Genomic DNA, 15,844 nt, shown 5'->3' with positions numbered 1-15,844 from the left:
TTCCAAATTTAGTTAAATTATTCTCTCCTAAAAATATAATTAAATTACTTAAATTCCTAGTTTTGTTTTGAAAACAGAAAATTACTTGATTTTGTTATCAATAATAGAATGTACTTGACATTGGAATTTTATTTTGAACTCAGCTCTTTATTTTTTCATAGTTTTAAGGGTTTGGTTGCAGCATTTTTAATACCTTTGGAGTCCATAAAAACTGGCAAATATCTAATAAAATGTATGATAGCTTCTGGGAATGGCTAAGAAGTGGATGACACTTTAAACATCTAACTAGTCTTGAGAATATCAGCCTTACAAATATCTGAGCAAGAATTGGCAAGAAAAGAAAATTATTTCCTGATGATAATTATGAGGGCAAAAGTGAAATATTTTCTCTCAAAGAACGCCAGACAACTGAATGCATGCAACTGACATCCCTATCTGGCCAATAGCAGCAGACTCACGTGTAAATCTATGTACAATATTTGCAAAAATCATACATTAGAAACATATCTAACCATTCTGGCATAGAAATGTAATCAACAACATACCAGAACAGACATTAATACAAGACTAACCTAGCTAATGATTGTCAATTAGAAAATACTTAAATTATTTCTAGCAAGCATCATATATATATATATATATATATATATATATATATATATATATATATATATATATAAACACATTATATATATATAATATATATATATAATATATTTTATATATATATATATATATAAACACATTATATATATATAATATATATATAATATATTTTATATATATATATCTATATATATACACACACATAATTCTAAGTAATAATTTTTATATCTACGCATCTTTAGAAAGTAAAAAACCATTCTTGAAAAAAATGACGCACCCTCATTCATGAAAGCTACATGACGTAATAAAAATATGTCAGTCATATGAAAACCATTCTCACGCAATCACGGTGTCCAGACATTATGCTTGTAAATTGCTTAAAAAAGTTCATTCACAGAGATAATTGGCCTATAACATTTTACAATCACTTAATTTTATTCACAAAAACAAATTAGTTGTAACAGATCTAATAACATTAAAAAAAAACAATTTTGGAACCTCAAAAGTTTAGCTTTGATTCTAGAGCTAAATCATACACCTTAGTTATTTAAACCTGACAATAAACATTTTGTTGAAAGCTAGTAATGCTCATATGGCATGTTTCTAATCAAAAACATAATTTAACCCTGTAGAGCTACACTCATTTGAAACAGAGTATAAACTGTTAAAAATGTACGGACAAAATCGATAGATTTTATAAGTTAATATTTGAAAGAATGAGCAAAGATTTTCAGAGAAAAGTTCAATCCGCAGCCTTTATAAAATATATCAAATTTTTCCATCTCAGTTTAATTAAGTTAAATTTGTTTTTTTAAAAAGTCTTCTCTGTTTCAGCACTTGCTAAACAAGTCTAGATGATATCACTAGAGTGCATGAGATAACAAAACAGCAGCAGGTATCAACTGATTATCTCCCCTATTTTTGTACTGTAGATGATTCTAAAAACCAGAGTTGACACCAAGACTAAGCACAAGTTACTCGTCACTGCTGAGCTCGTTCCGTTAAACGAGCTAAAACTGTTCTCGCTGTTCCCTGCGACTGTTAGAAACTCCTCGTCTGTTGTGTCAGCTTCGCTGTGACCTGAACTCGTGACCTCTGTGTCAGGCTGTGTGAGTCCCGTGTGCTGCTGGTGGTTGGTGCTGTTGTGCTTGATGTGGTTCAGTTTCTCCTTCTCTGGACATCCCAACCACCAACTGGCGATGTTTCTGGGGTACGACGTGTCAATCTGTTGGTCGGAAAATTTAAATTAATTTTACATGAACAATTTTACCTGAATAATAGGTGTATTTGTCACATTGTAAAAAATTACTTCCCCTTGTACACAGCTGTGGCCCACATTTGTATTGTTCACAGTTTAAGAGTGACGACTCAATCTTATCATGTCTTATGGACAATTGTGGGAGATGTTGTCAAGCAGTAGAGTTTTGTTACTGCTGACCCTACAGTTTGAACTTGTAACAGTTTCAAATTAAGTAGCACTTAGTCTTTCTGTTCTTAAAGTGGTTCAACTTTCATTTTTTAAGGTAAAAAAAAACCTATCAAAACAGAATAAAATCAAATCAGCTATTTATTTGTAAGGCTAATAGTACTCACATCAAAATCAACATCATTGTATCTGTAATACAAGTCCCCACTGAAGAAATAGGTTCTTCCATTCTTCCACTTGAGAGCAGCATCAATGTGAGGAGGCAGACCAGTCCAAACTGACATAGACTTAGGGTAGCCAGGATCCACATGATTCAAGGTGTATCTCCAGTACTTGTCCCCTGGTGCAAACAGTTGAAAATTAAAACGGTACTAAATGATTTGTTTTTTTCACTGCTGCTGGTAATCAACCAAACTCGGTGGTCAGTGATTTCAGCGACACATTGACTAAATTCTCAGTTTAATTGCCAAGGTAATAGAAACAGGTGAACTCTACTTCACTTGCCCCATGGTCCGTCAGGTTTAAGAACTTAACAGTTTAATTATCATATATAGTCAATGGAGAACACAGAATATGATGGAGCAAGCCAGTGCTATGCTTAGAGTCTATAAAGATGACTTAACTACTACAGTACATAGAACATGATCAGCATGTCTTATGTCATCTGAGACATGGTTGCTGACCACACAATCCCTCCATTTAGGGATCTATTAAAACCTTCACTGTCTGGCCCAGCAGACAGCCTCATGGTTTGGAGATTTTTTTTTTAAAGTTACTGTAGCCCCTATCTAGATTACAAAAATTAATTATGCTCAAGAGCTGAAACACAGCAGCCACTAATTAATGCTGGTAATGAATAAAGCTGACTAACCAGCTTTAAACTGTAGCACCACAAAAGTCCATGCCTTTTATAACATGGTTTTTCACCCCCCCCCCCCCCCCCCCAACCTTCATAAATATTACCTTTAATAAAATAAGTTTTTCCATTCCCTCCCCACACAAAAGCTGCGTCAATATTTCCTGGAAGTCCCTTGAAGCCTTCATCTATACTCCGGACATAGATGAGGTCAAAGTTGTAAAATTTCCAATAATGGTCTCCCTTCAACACAAATTTTCACAAGTTAATACATTACTAAACAGTGCACATTACTAAACAGTGCACATTACTAAACAGTGCACATTTATAAACAGTGCACATTACTAAACAGTGCACAAATTTTCACAAGTTAATACATTACTAAACAGTGCACATTACTAAACAGTGCACATTACTAAACAGTGCACATTACTAAACAGTGCACAAATTTTCATAAGTTAATACATTACTAAACAGTGCACATTACTAAACAGTGCACAAATTTTCACAAGTTAATACATTACTAAACAGTGCACATTACTAAACAGTGCACAAATTTTTACAAGTTAATACATTACTAAACAGTGCACATTACTAAACAGTGCACATTACTAAACAGTGCACATTACTAAACAGTGCACATTACTAAACAGTGCACATTACTAAACAGTGCACATTACTAAACAGTGCACATTACTAAACAGTGCACATTACTAAACAGTGCACATTACTAAACAGTGCACAAATTTTCATAAGTTAATACATTACTAAACAGTGCACATTACTAAACAGTGCACAAATTTTCACAAGTTAATACATTACTAAACAGTGCACATTACTAAACAGTGCACAAATTTTTACAAGTTAATACATTACTAAACAGTGCACATTACTAAACAGTGCACATTACTAAACAGTGCACATTACTAAACAGTGCACATTACTAAACAGTGCACATTACTAAACAGTGCACATTACTAAACAGTGCACATTACTAAACAGTGCACATTACTAAACAGTGCACATTACTAAACAGTGCACAAATTTTCATAAGTTAATACATTACTAAACAGTGCACATTACTAAACAGTGCACAAATTTTCACAAGTTAATACATTACTAAACAGTGCACATTACTAAACAGTGCACAAATTTTTACAAGTTAATACATTACTAAACAGTGCACATTACTAAACAGTGCACATTACTAAACAGTGCACATTACTAAACAGTGCACATTACTAAACAGTGCACATTACTAAACAGTGCACATTACTAAACAGTGCACATTACTAAACAGTGCACATTACTAAACAGTGCACATTACTAAACAGTGCACATTACTAAACAGTGCACAAATTTTCACAAGTTAATACATTACTAAACAGTGCACACATTTTCACAAGTTAATACATTACTAAACAGCGCACACATTTTCACAAGTTTATATATTACTAAACAGTGCACAAATTTTCACAAGTTAATACATTACTAAACAGTGCACATTGCTTGGAATTGATTGATAAATTATTTACAAAATCACAAATTATAATTCCAATATTTAAGTAGTTTAACACAAATGGTATTACAAATCATCACAGACTTAAAAACAAATTAGATTTCAAGTAAAACTAGACCATAAAAAATAATGTAATAAAACAAAATCATGGACCTTAAGAGGTTAGTGAAAGCTTGAGGTGAAAACATTTAAGGACCTTAAAAAAATAAGTGAATCCATTGTCCCAATGTAAAGCGCTGTCTACTGGACCTTCTAAACCCTTCCAGTCATGGGATATCTCCTTGGGATAGCCTTCTGCTATTCCATGGTTGTTCAGGAGATAGTATTGTTTATCTGCAAGCAAAAAGTAATGGAGAAATGTTATTTATCTGAAAGTGAAAACAAAAATAAATGTGAAATATTGCTTATCTGCAAGCATAAAGGTAAAATATTGTTTATCTGCAAGCAAAAAGTAATGGAGAAATATTGTTTATCTGCAAACAAAAAGTAATGGAGAAATATTGTTTATCTGCAAGCAAAAAGTAATAGAGAAATATTGCTTATTTGCAAGCAAACATTCATAAAAAAATTGTTTTTCTATAAGCAAGGTGTAATGGAGAAATATTGGTCTAGATTTAAATGTGTAAGTAAAGAAGAAGAATTTAAATAACTGTTGGATTTAATAACTGAAATTATATACACGAGCCGGCCCGCGGCATAACATACGCCGCTATTTAGTTGTTTCTAATTTTCAATAATTCATAATTTGTGAATTCGACAGTACCAACGCTGACACTGAAAATATTTCTTTAAAACACTATAAGTAGCTCGTTAAGGACCATAACCCCCCCCCTTCCTTCCCTCCCCCCCTCCTCCCCCCCCCCCCCTACGTTTAAAATCGTTGGCTCTGCTTGTAAACATTTAGAGTGAACACAGCTCACTAAAACCATGTAGGGGTGGGGAGGTAGGGAGAGCGTTTGCAGCTTGTTTTCTAACGGCTCGAAGAGGAGAATTATATATATAGATTTTAGAGAGCATTAAGTAATTTGGATAGTTCCATAGTAAGTAGTAAGCTAATTGACCGTTTCATTGTTGTTCTACCTTCAAGCCAAACATAATAAAATAATATTTGCTATAGGCCCCTAATTAGAGAAACAAATACCTCAAGCTTTCAATAAAGCTGAGTCCAGGAATATGAAAAAATTAAATAAAATACTGAATATTTTTCTACCCATAAAGTTTTCTTGGTTATATCAAAGTATGTCACGACAAGTGTAAAAACAAATGTCACCAAACTGAGGTTGGGGCAATAATAGTACAAAGTAGTGATTGGGCACAAGTGATGAGACAGTACAAAGTAAAGATAAAACTAGCCTTTAAAAATGTAGGTGTGTCCATCAGAGGTCATAGTTGCTGCATCTATTCTCGGCTGAGTGCAGATTTTTGGGACCCCCAACACAGAAGATCTGGACGGGGGTGTCTGTTTGACCTGCTTGACCACCTCATGGCCTCGAGATCGACGAGACCCTGATGGAACATTTACATTGTGAGTGTTGATTATTTCGTTTCATTTACATAAACAATATAGTATTAAATAAACTTTGGCATGAATACTATAGTTTAACGTATGGTACCATATGATTACATTATAATATGAATAGTCAAGTTGATTAGTGGTACCATATTATTATATGAATAGTCAAGTTGATTAGTGGTACCATATTATTATATGAATAGTCAAGTTGATTAGTGGTACCATATTATTACATGAATAGTCAAGTTGATTAGTGGTACCATATTATTATATGAATAGTCAAGTTGATTAGTGGTACCATATTATTACATGAAAAGTCAAGTTGATTAGTGGTACCATATTATTATATGAATAGTCAAGTTGATTAGTGGTACCATATGATTATATGAATAGTCAAGTTGATTAGTGGTACCATATTATTACATGAATAGTCAAGTTGATTAGTGGTACCATATTATTATATGAATAGTCAAGTTGATTAGTGGTACCATATTATTACATGAAAAGTCAAGTTGATTAGTGGTACCATATTATTATATGAATAGTCAAGTTGATTAGTGGTACCATATGATTATATGAATAGTCAAGTTGATTAGTGGTACCATATGATTATATGAATAGTCAAGTTGATTAGTGGTACCATATGATTACACTATTATATGAATAGTCAAGTTGATTAGCAGTACCATATGATTACACTATTATATGAATAGTCAAGTTGATTAGTGGTACCATATGATTATATGAATAGTCAAGTTGATTAGTGGTACCATATGAATACACTATTATATGAATAGACAAGTTGATTAGTGGTACCATACGTTTACACTACACTATTATATGAATAGACAAGTTGATTAGTGGTACCATACGTTTACACTACACTATTATATGAATAGTCAAGTTGCTAAATGGTACCGTATAGTTCCTGTATGGCATTGATGTCGTCCTGGTCTAGCCGGAAGTGTCTCTGGTAGCCTCTGTAGAAGGGGGCCATCAAGGAAGTGCTGACGTCACTGTGGGAGAGACCCAGGGAGTGGCCAAACTCATGGGCGGCCACTTGAAACATGTTGATACCTGCAGAGATAGGTTACCTTGTGGTGAGGGCTGCAGCAATAACATGTTACATTATTTTGATGACATAGAATTAGAAAATAGAACAGGCCCTTAAACTTAACATGGGACGGAGTGGTCTAGCGGTAGAGAGCTGGACTGCTAACCCGTAAGTCCCGAGTTCAAATCCGGGTTCATGTCAGTAGACCGTCCCTGAGTCCACCCAACTCAGATGGGTACCTAACTCACAGTTAGGGAAAGTAAAGGCGGATGGACATAGTGCTGACCACACTATCTCTTCATATGCTAAGGTCACAGTAACAAGTGAACTCTACTTCACTTGCCCTATAGACCGCCAGGTTTGAAAAGGGAACTTTAATTAAACTTATTGTTTGGCTTGTAGGCCTACTATTCATATTTGCCTGGTTTAATTTTAAATAGGGCCTGTAATATTATATTATTAGATCTAGATCATTATTAGATCTGTGTAGATTTTTCTAAATAAGTTAACAAGCCCACATTGGCCATGACGCACCATTGGTTTTTTTTAATGGTAAAGCCTTAAGTTAAGCAAACCTTGATTCGAAATCCAAAGACTTGTTAAACACATTTTAAAGCCAAAAGAGACTCTAGTTTATATTATTATGTATTGTTATATTTTATATATGATTATATTTATAAAGATACTTTGAATGTCTGTCTAATTTTACCAGACGAAAGGTTAATTGTCCAGTCTTCATCGTCGTCAAAGTGGGCGTCGCCGCCGTATTGGGGGAAGTAGGCGTGGGCCAACGTTTGACCCCTTCCGTCAAACGGGTTCCCGTCACCATGGTGACGACGAGCAAACTTGATATCGATATCAACCTTCTCGTCAAAGGGCCGTAAAATAAAGTTCAAGGGCGTGACGTCACTCCACACCTACAAGACAAGACACGTCATTGTTAGGCTAGAAGATACATTTTAAAAAAAGTCAATTCACATCTAGATCTAAATCCAAATCTAGACTAGTTGACGAGCGAAACTCTGTACTCTACTCAATGTTACCTTTAGAGCGTCGTGCACTTCCTGTTCCGCCTTTTCGCGCGGTATACCACGTGGGTATTCGGAAATTTTAAAAGTCAAACTTTTCTTTGCCCACTTGCTGCCTGTCAGAAAAAAAAAATATAAATAAAAAGTAATAAAGTAATTAAATCCATCAAATTCACCGAAGAAATTGTAAAAAAGTTTTTAATTCCTTATAATATAGAATATAATTACTTAGTATTACTATACTGAGTCAGAGCCTCTCGTTCAGCGAACTAAAAATTAGGAATAAAAACCGTAGTCTGAGTGTCAGTGTCTTTTGTTCGGTAAACGGAAAAAAAGTCACAGGAAAAAAAACCACAGAAAAAAAGTCACAGTTTTTGCTAGGAAAAAAAGTCACAGAAAAAAAGTCACAGTGGAAAAATTTTATCGGAAAAAAAGTCACAGAAATAAAGTCACAGAAAAAAAGTCACAAAAATCTTTTTAGAAATATTTTTATTAATTTGTTAAGAATTATAAAATTGTGTATGTTTATTGTTGTGGGTTGTATTTTTTGATAGCATAAATTATTTATAGACGTTAAAAGCATTATGATTTATAACAATTATAAGTAAAAATACTCTAAGATAATTAACGCAACAATCTCAACTTTTGTTACGTATTTATTTAAATACGCGGTAGAAAAGTTAATTATAAAAGAAATTTAGGCACATTTTGCCGTAGGCTATTCTCTGGTCGGCCTCTCCTCAGTAGGCATTGTCCGAACATACTTGGTGTTGTTGACTTTATGCGTCAATGACAGCCTTTGAACCTTGTCGGCTTTCTGTTTTGATCCTAAGTTTTGTTATGTAATGAGCGTGATAAATGTGGGCAGTAAAGGTGGTTGAACTAAACATAACTATTGTTGCCATGAGTTGAGGGCAGCAAGTCAGATGAACTTACCATTTCATGGTAATTTAAAAAAAACAATGAAAAACGTGGGAGCATTCTATTAAATGCTACTAATCTTAAGTTTTAAATAATTACAATCTACATACTTCATAATAAATATTTTTAGATGAATTATAAAAATTCCTATGCGTATACAGCCTACACACATTACATTACATTTAATTAATCCTAAGTTAATTTGCACTCTCTAAATATTCAATACATAAAAGTATTAACAAACATCATGCAAATATATATTTGTGATTTTTTTTTCCTGTGACTTTTTTTCCTGTGACTTTTTTTCCTGTGACTTTTTTTCTGTGTTTTTTTTTCCTGTGTTTTTTTTTCCTGTGACTTTTTTTCCTACAATCTTTTGTTCCGCTCGGCACATGCAATTTAAAAAACAAAACAACAACCAACATTGTGTGATTGCGCAAGCTTTTGTTTACAATAATCAAAAACACTTTTAGAAAAGAGAATAGACCAGGGGTCGGCAACCTGCGGCTCGCGAGCCGCATGCGGCTCTTTTGATATCAAGATGCGGCTCTCCAGCTCCTTAAACAAATACTAACAATCTTAATAAAAAAATCAAATATTTGAAATGAAAAAATGTTAGTGGCTCTTTAAAACCAGGGAAATTTTGAAAATTGTAACTTTTGGCTCTTCCGCTTCAAAAGGTTGCCGACCCCTGGAATAGACTGTAGTTAGTTATTTCAACATCTGTACACAGGATGAGGGCGGGGCATGGCAATTTAAAAAAAAAAAGTAGTTCAGTCGTTATTGACGGGGATTAAATAGTTCTCTTGAACGGAAAATGTGTCTCTTCCTGTGGAAAAGCAATTTATTCTGGCTTAAGTGTAGTGGACTGCTCTAGTTTTTATCAGTTCAGTGTTAAAACATGTATTATAGAATGTAGAAAAGTTTTTACTGTACCTGAGGCTAATCCCCCCCCCCCCCCTTTACACTATAAGACGTAAGAAATATTTTGTACTTGTACGCTGCTGATTGACAAAATATACGATTTGATGTTTTCAAATGTCAGTCACAACTTACAACACTCAAAACATGCACCCAGGTCGTGTTGTTTGTTTTCTGTTCTTTGTCTTTTGTGACGTGCAGGCGGGGTGGGGAGGGGGGGGGGGGGCTGTAGTTTGATAAACATACCATCATAGGGGAGGGATGGGGGGTTGGGATTTGATAAATTAAGCATCTCTAATTTACTGCTGAAACATTCTCAACGCTCCAATCACCAGGGAAACATTTTGTTTTTTTTTATAGTTTTTACGTTGTATTTTTTATATAAAAAACACTCTACGTCCAGTCCAACATTTTGATGGATGGGCGGCCGCTGATCACTGGACGAGCACAGAGAACTGCTCACGCGTGCACGCGCACACACACATACACACACAGACATACACACACACACATAAACATACACACAAATCCCGCACGCGATGATATGCGTTTATTCGTCCACTAAAGTTAAGTGGATGATTATTTGCCTGCCTCGACTACTTTCTCCTTTACAAAACTCGTAGATATCTGTCTCCTCGACTACTTTCATCTTTACAAAACTCGTAGATATCTGTCTCCTCTAACGTCAGCGGAGGCTACTTGCTTATAAAGTAGAGAGGAGAAAAGAGTAAAGAACTAAAGAAGAGGAGACGATATAATGGTCAGAGCCAACAAAGTGCCGATGAGAAAACTAGACTACGTTAATTGAAGGCTTCACGGGGCGGTCATCGACCCCTATGTTTTGGTGATGGGCGGAGGGATGGGGGTGGTGGCGGTTTTTGTTAGCTATCGAAAACAGCAATCCTCTGCATGATAATTTCAGCAAAAACAGACTTCAGTCAATCGCACGCAAACACAACAAACCTCAGACTTACACAACAAAAATCAGACTTTAGAACATCAAAGAAAAGACTTAATTATTTTTACATTTCCCCCCTCGTTTTCAATGTTTGTTTCTATAATCTTTTGATTCCGTTCTCACATTGTTTTTGAATATTTCTTTTCAAAACAGGGAAATATTTTGTTAACTTTTTAAATTCATTATGCTGTGTGTAAATTAGAAAAAAATAATTCATTATGATGTGTGTGAGTTAAAAAAAACGTTAGTCTCATCAGTTTTATACCTAAAGTACAACTAAGCCATATACCTACACTGTACACCTGCATGTATATCTGCACTATATACCTGCATATGTAACTGCAAAATATACCTGCGCTATACAGCTGCATATAATCCTGCAACATAGACCTGCACCATACACCTGCATATACCAGCAAGGTATACCTGCAATATACACCTGCATATATACCTGCAAGATATACCTGCAGTCTGCACCTTTGTTAAAACAACTACACAACTTGTCAGAGTTTCTTCCAGGCCGAAAATTTTTTACCGCCCCCCCGAACGAAATGAAATTTATATAATTTATATAGAAAATATATACTTTTAACAGTGTCCGCCCCCCCGAAGAAAGTTTACCGCCCCCCCGAAGATTTCAAGTGCCCCCCCGGAGAAAAAAGTCTGGAAGAAACACTGCAACTTGTACGTTGATCCCTCTAGGTCTAGGAACTACCCTACAGTTGACCTTGTTGTGCTCTACACTACGACCACACCACTCCACCCACCCACAGCACCTGCAGTCAAATGATCTAATGCAGGGGTCTCCAAAATTTTCAGTCCGAGGGCCGCATTAACTATCAAATTTCAGTTCGGGGGCCTGTTTCTTCCAGTCATGTCTTTAATTTTTCTGGGGAAAGTTCCCCAGCCATCACTAACAAACTTTTTTTCCTTGGACAAAAATATCTCCGCGGGCCGGATCAGATGACTTTGCGGGCCGCATCCAGTCCGCGGGCCGTAGTTTGGAGACCCCTGATCTAATGGTTACAGTCGGCTGATTTAATGTAGTAACTCTCTCTCAGGAGCAGCTGAATCAAACTCCCCCTCCCCAATATTCAATCCTGACCCCCACACCTCGGATTGTGAGGCTACTGACCCCTGGGATCGTGGTGTACCTGACCCCCACACCTCGGATTGTGAGGCTACTGACCCCTGGGATCGTGGTGTACCTGACCCCCATTCACCTGGGATCGTGGACTTACTGACCCCTCTAAACTGGGTTCGTGTTGTTACTACCCCCCCCCCCCCTCACTCCTGGGGTCGGGGTGCATTAACCTACTATGGTGTACTTGAGTTATCCACTCTGACCTGGTGAGGCTAATGACCTTTAACCCTAAGGTTCATGGACAGGTCGAGCTAGACACCACCCTGACGTCACTAGTCTGACGTCATATCTCGTCTGTCGGGCAGGTGATGACACAATCACTCGGCGTGCCGTCAGATAACACCTGCCATGACGTCATCCACATGGCCAGCAACCGGAGCCCTCATTAAATTAAATTACCCCAATTAAATAAACCAGCAAGGGGGACAACTCCTACCTTGTAAAGCGTATCTCCTCTTTCTGGCTGAGCCGAGGGTTATGTTATCCTTGTTGCCACAGCGAGGTAGACTGATCATCGTCTTGGTGGCGTTATCCAGCACACCTGGGGGCAGGGGAGAGAGGGGTGTAAGGGAGGTAATATAATGATGTAGGGGAGGTAATATGTAGGGGGAGGTGATAGAGTGATGTAGGGGAGGTAATATATTGATGTAGGCAGATGATCTATTGATGTAGGGGAGGTAATATATTCATGTTAGGGAGGTAATATATTGATGTAGGGGAGATGATATATTGATGTAGGGGAGGTAATATATTGATGTAAGGGAGGTAATATATTGGTGTAGGGGAGGTAATATATTGATGTAAGGGAGGTAATATATTGATGTAGGGGAGGTAATATATTGATGTAAGGGAGGTAATATATTGATGTAGGGGGAGGTAATATATTGATGTAGGGGAGATGATATATTGATGTAGGGGAGGTGATATATTGATGTAGAGGAGGTGATATATTGATGTAGGGGAGGTGATATATTGATGTAGGGGAGGTAATATATTGATGTAGGGGAGATGATATATTGATGTAGGGGAGGTGATATATTGATGTAGAGGAGGTAATATATTGATGTAGGGGAGATGATATATTGATGTAGGGGAGGTGATAGAGTGATGTAGGGGTGGTAATATATTGATGAAGAGGAGGTAATATATTGATGTATGGGAGGTGATATATTGATTTAGGTGAGGTAAAATATTGATGGAGGGGAGGTAATATCGATGTAGGGGAGGTGATATATTGATGTTGAGCTGTCTATAAACCAAGCCTTGAGCCTTCATCACCTAACGTCATGTCATGTTGACGTCATGTCATACTGATGTAATGTCAAGCTGACGTCATGTCATGCTGACCTCATGTCATACTGACGACATGTCATGCTGACGTCATGTCATGATGACGTCATATCATACTGACCACACTGACTGACCTGTGACAGGTATCCCTGCCATTCTCTGGAACCTCTCTAAAGCCTGGACGTACGAGTCGTGAGTTCTGAGGGCACCAGTCTTGGGGTCTTGTGGCTCCAGGTATCCGAACTGTACCAGGTAGTTCTGTCGGTGGGAGCAAGGCACGTGTTAGCTCAAGCTTCTGGTTACACACATACACACACACACACACACATACACACACAAGGTACACACACACACATAAGGTACACACTCATAATGTTATACATATCAATTGTAGTCCAGAGACCCAGATGACGTCATCAATAGGAGGCCAGAGACCTAGATGACGTCATCAATAGGAGACCAGAGACCTAGATGACGTCATCAATTGGAAACTAGAGACCTAGATGACGTCATAAATAGGAGACCAGAGACCCAGATGACGTCATCAATTGTAGACCAGAGACCCACACCAACAAAACAGGTTGGCCTAAGTTATCGTCGGCCCCTGAGCAAAAACTCTTCCATTATCTCTGGCCATACGTCAGTGGCCATCCATCATAGACGGAAGATTTTGGGAGCCAGGAGGTTTGGGTGTGGGGTGTGTGTGTGGGGAGGATCTTGATTGGGGTGGGGGTGTGGGTCGGGCAATACACTTAGGAGGGATAACCCCTGCAACTTGGGATTAAATTCCAGCTGGCGCCATAAGGTGGTGGGCGGACAGAGACGGATGGTCACAGTAGCTCAGGTCAGCGGAATGATAGACATTTAGAGGGGTGGGGTGGTCGGTCGTGACCCATCATTTGATGGAGGTTGGTGACCCATCATTTGATGGAGGTTGGTGACCCATCTCATTTGATGGAGGTTGGTGACCCATCTCATTTGATGGAGGTTGGTGACCCATCTCATTTGATGGAGGTTGGTGACCCATCTCATTTGATGGAGGTTGGTGACCCATCTCATTTGATGGAGGTTGGTGACCCATCATTTGATGGAGGTTGGTGACCCATCTCATTTGATGGAGGTTGGTGACCCATCATTTGATGGAGGTTGGTGACCCATCTCATTTGATGGAGGTTGGTGACCCATCTCATTTGATGGAGGTTGGTGACCCATCTCATTTGATGGAGGTTGGTGACCCATCTCATTTGATGGAGGTTGGTGACCCATCATTTGATGGAGGTTGGTGACCCATCTCATTTGATGGAGGTTGGTGACCCATCTCATTTGATGGAGGTTGGTGACCCATCTCATTTGATGGAGGTTGGTGACCCATCTCATTTGATGGAGGTTGGTGACCCATCTCATTTGATGGAGGTTGGTGACCCATCTCATTTGATGGAGGTTGGTGACCCATCTCATTTGATGGAGGTTGGTGACCCATCTCATTTGATGTAGGTTGGTGACCCATCTCATTTGATGGAGGTTGGTGACCCATCTCATTTGATGGAGGTTGGTGACCCATCTCATTTGATGGAGGTTGGTGACCCATCTAATACATCCTCTGCTCAGCTCCCATTAAACCCTAATGGTACAAAACAGTTTTGGACGCAAATTTTAAATATTTTTAAATAACCCGAAGGGCCACCAAAAACCTGATCATGACTTTTATCACTAGTGTCCAATTTTTTTTTATATTTTGGTAAAACACAAACGTAATTGTTGTCTAGGTTAAACAGGCAATCAAAGTTTGTATTTCACAGATTACACGACAAAATTTGGGTATATCTTCTAGTGTTCAAAAGTGAATAAATGTTGCCTCAAAAAATGTTTCACTCATATTTCCCCTAATTTTAATACACCTGTTATTGCTCGTACAAGGGGAAGTAATGAAATCGTGGGGAAAATAAAAGTTGAGATGTTACATGTTGACCTTATCTGAGGTAAAGAAATTTACGCTATTTCCGATTTCTCAAAAATGCATGTAAATTTATAAAGTACTAATAATATTGCGCACTATTATGAACATTTTGTTTTGGCGTTCGCGTGGTGTGCAATTCTTTTTTCTATGAGATTCTATTCTATTTTTAAAATTTTAAGTAATTAAAAATCATGTCTATATTCCAAGTCATATAAGAATATTCGAGAAAGTTTAGGGGAGATCACTCCCGGTTTATTTAAAAAAGAACTCGTCAGTATTTGTTTTCTGGATAACCGCTGTCACAAATTTCCACTGACAAGCGGGGAGTTTTGTCTCAAACTTCAACATGCAAATGTAACATGAGAATAGATGAGGCAGTTTGAGGGAGATCACTCTCGCTTTATTTTAAATGGTAAGGTTACTCAGAAGACGAATGTGACAGATACACGTGATGTCAATGACAGTGACTTGACGTTACACATTTGTACAAAATATGATAAATATATTGTTGCACCCAAAATCCTGGAACAAATGTTTGGGTGGAGGAAAATTGTCGTGATGTTGTGAGTGAGCGATGTTCACGTCGACATGAAAACATGCGGAGTGTAAACATCACAACACTTTTTGGTGTTACACGGCGGTATGTGTTGT

At 37.4% G+C, this 15,844-nt stretch overlaps 1 protein-coding gene across 1 annotated transcript in view; it reads right to left on the bottom strand.

Moving 5' to 3' along the window:
* Window positions 1–810: 810 nt before the first annotated feature.
* The window catches only part of LOC131950425 (matrix metalloproteinase-24), a 40,964-nt gene continuing 25,930 nt past the window's right edge, over window positions 811–15,844 (bottom strand). Inside the window, exons 3-12 of the mRNA XM_059312563.1 lie at window positions 13,371–13,494; window positions 12,383–12,487; window positions 8,018–8,118; window positions 7,684–7,891; window positions 6,839–6,997; window positions 5,761–5,913; window positions 4,604–4,740; window positions 2,996–3,131; window positions 2,200–2,372; window positions 811–1,831 (exon numbers count right to left, since the gene is read on the bottom strand). Of these exons, the coding sequence (XP_059168546.1) occupies window positions 1,505–1,831; window positions 2,200–2,372; window positions 2,996–3,131; window positions 4,604–4,740; window positions 5,761–5,913; window positions 6,839–6,997; window positions 7,684–7,891; window positions 8,018–8,118; window positions 12,383–12,487; window positions 13,371–13,494 (1,623 nt within the window). The 3' untranslated portion in view covers window positions 811–1,504. The remainder of the gene's footprint in view (window positions 1,832–2,199; window positions 2,373–2,995; window positions 3,132–4,603; window positions 4,741–5,760; window positions 5,914–6,838; window positions 6,998–7,683; window positions 7,892–8,017; window positions 8,119–12,382; window positions 12,488–13,370; window positions 13,495–15,844) is intronic.

Source organism: Physella acuta, unplaced genomic scaffold (assembly GCF_028476545.2).
Source record: "Physella acuta isolate Inbredline_101_S28 unplaced genomic scaffold, ASM2847654v3 ptg000761l, whole genome shotgun sequence".
Classification (NCBI taxonomy): domain Eukaryota; kingdom Metazoa; phylum Mollusca; class Gastropoda; family Physidae; genus Physella; species Physella acuta.
Note: the sequence above shows the minus strand (reverse complement) of the source record. Positions and strands in the feature narration are given on the sequence as shown.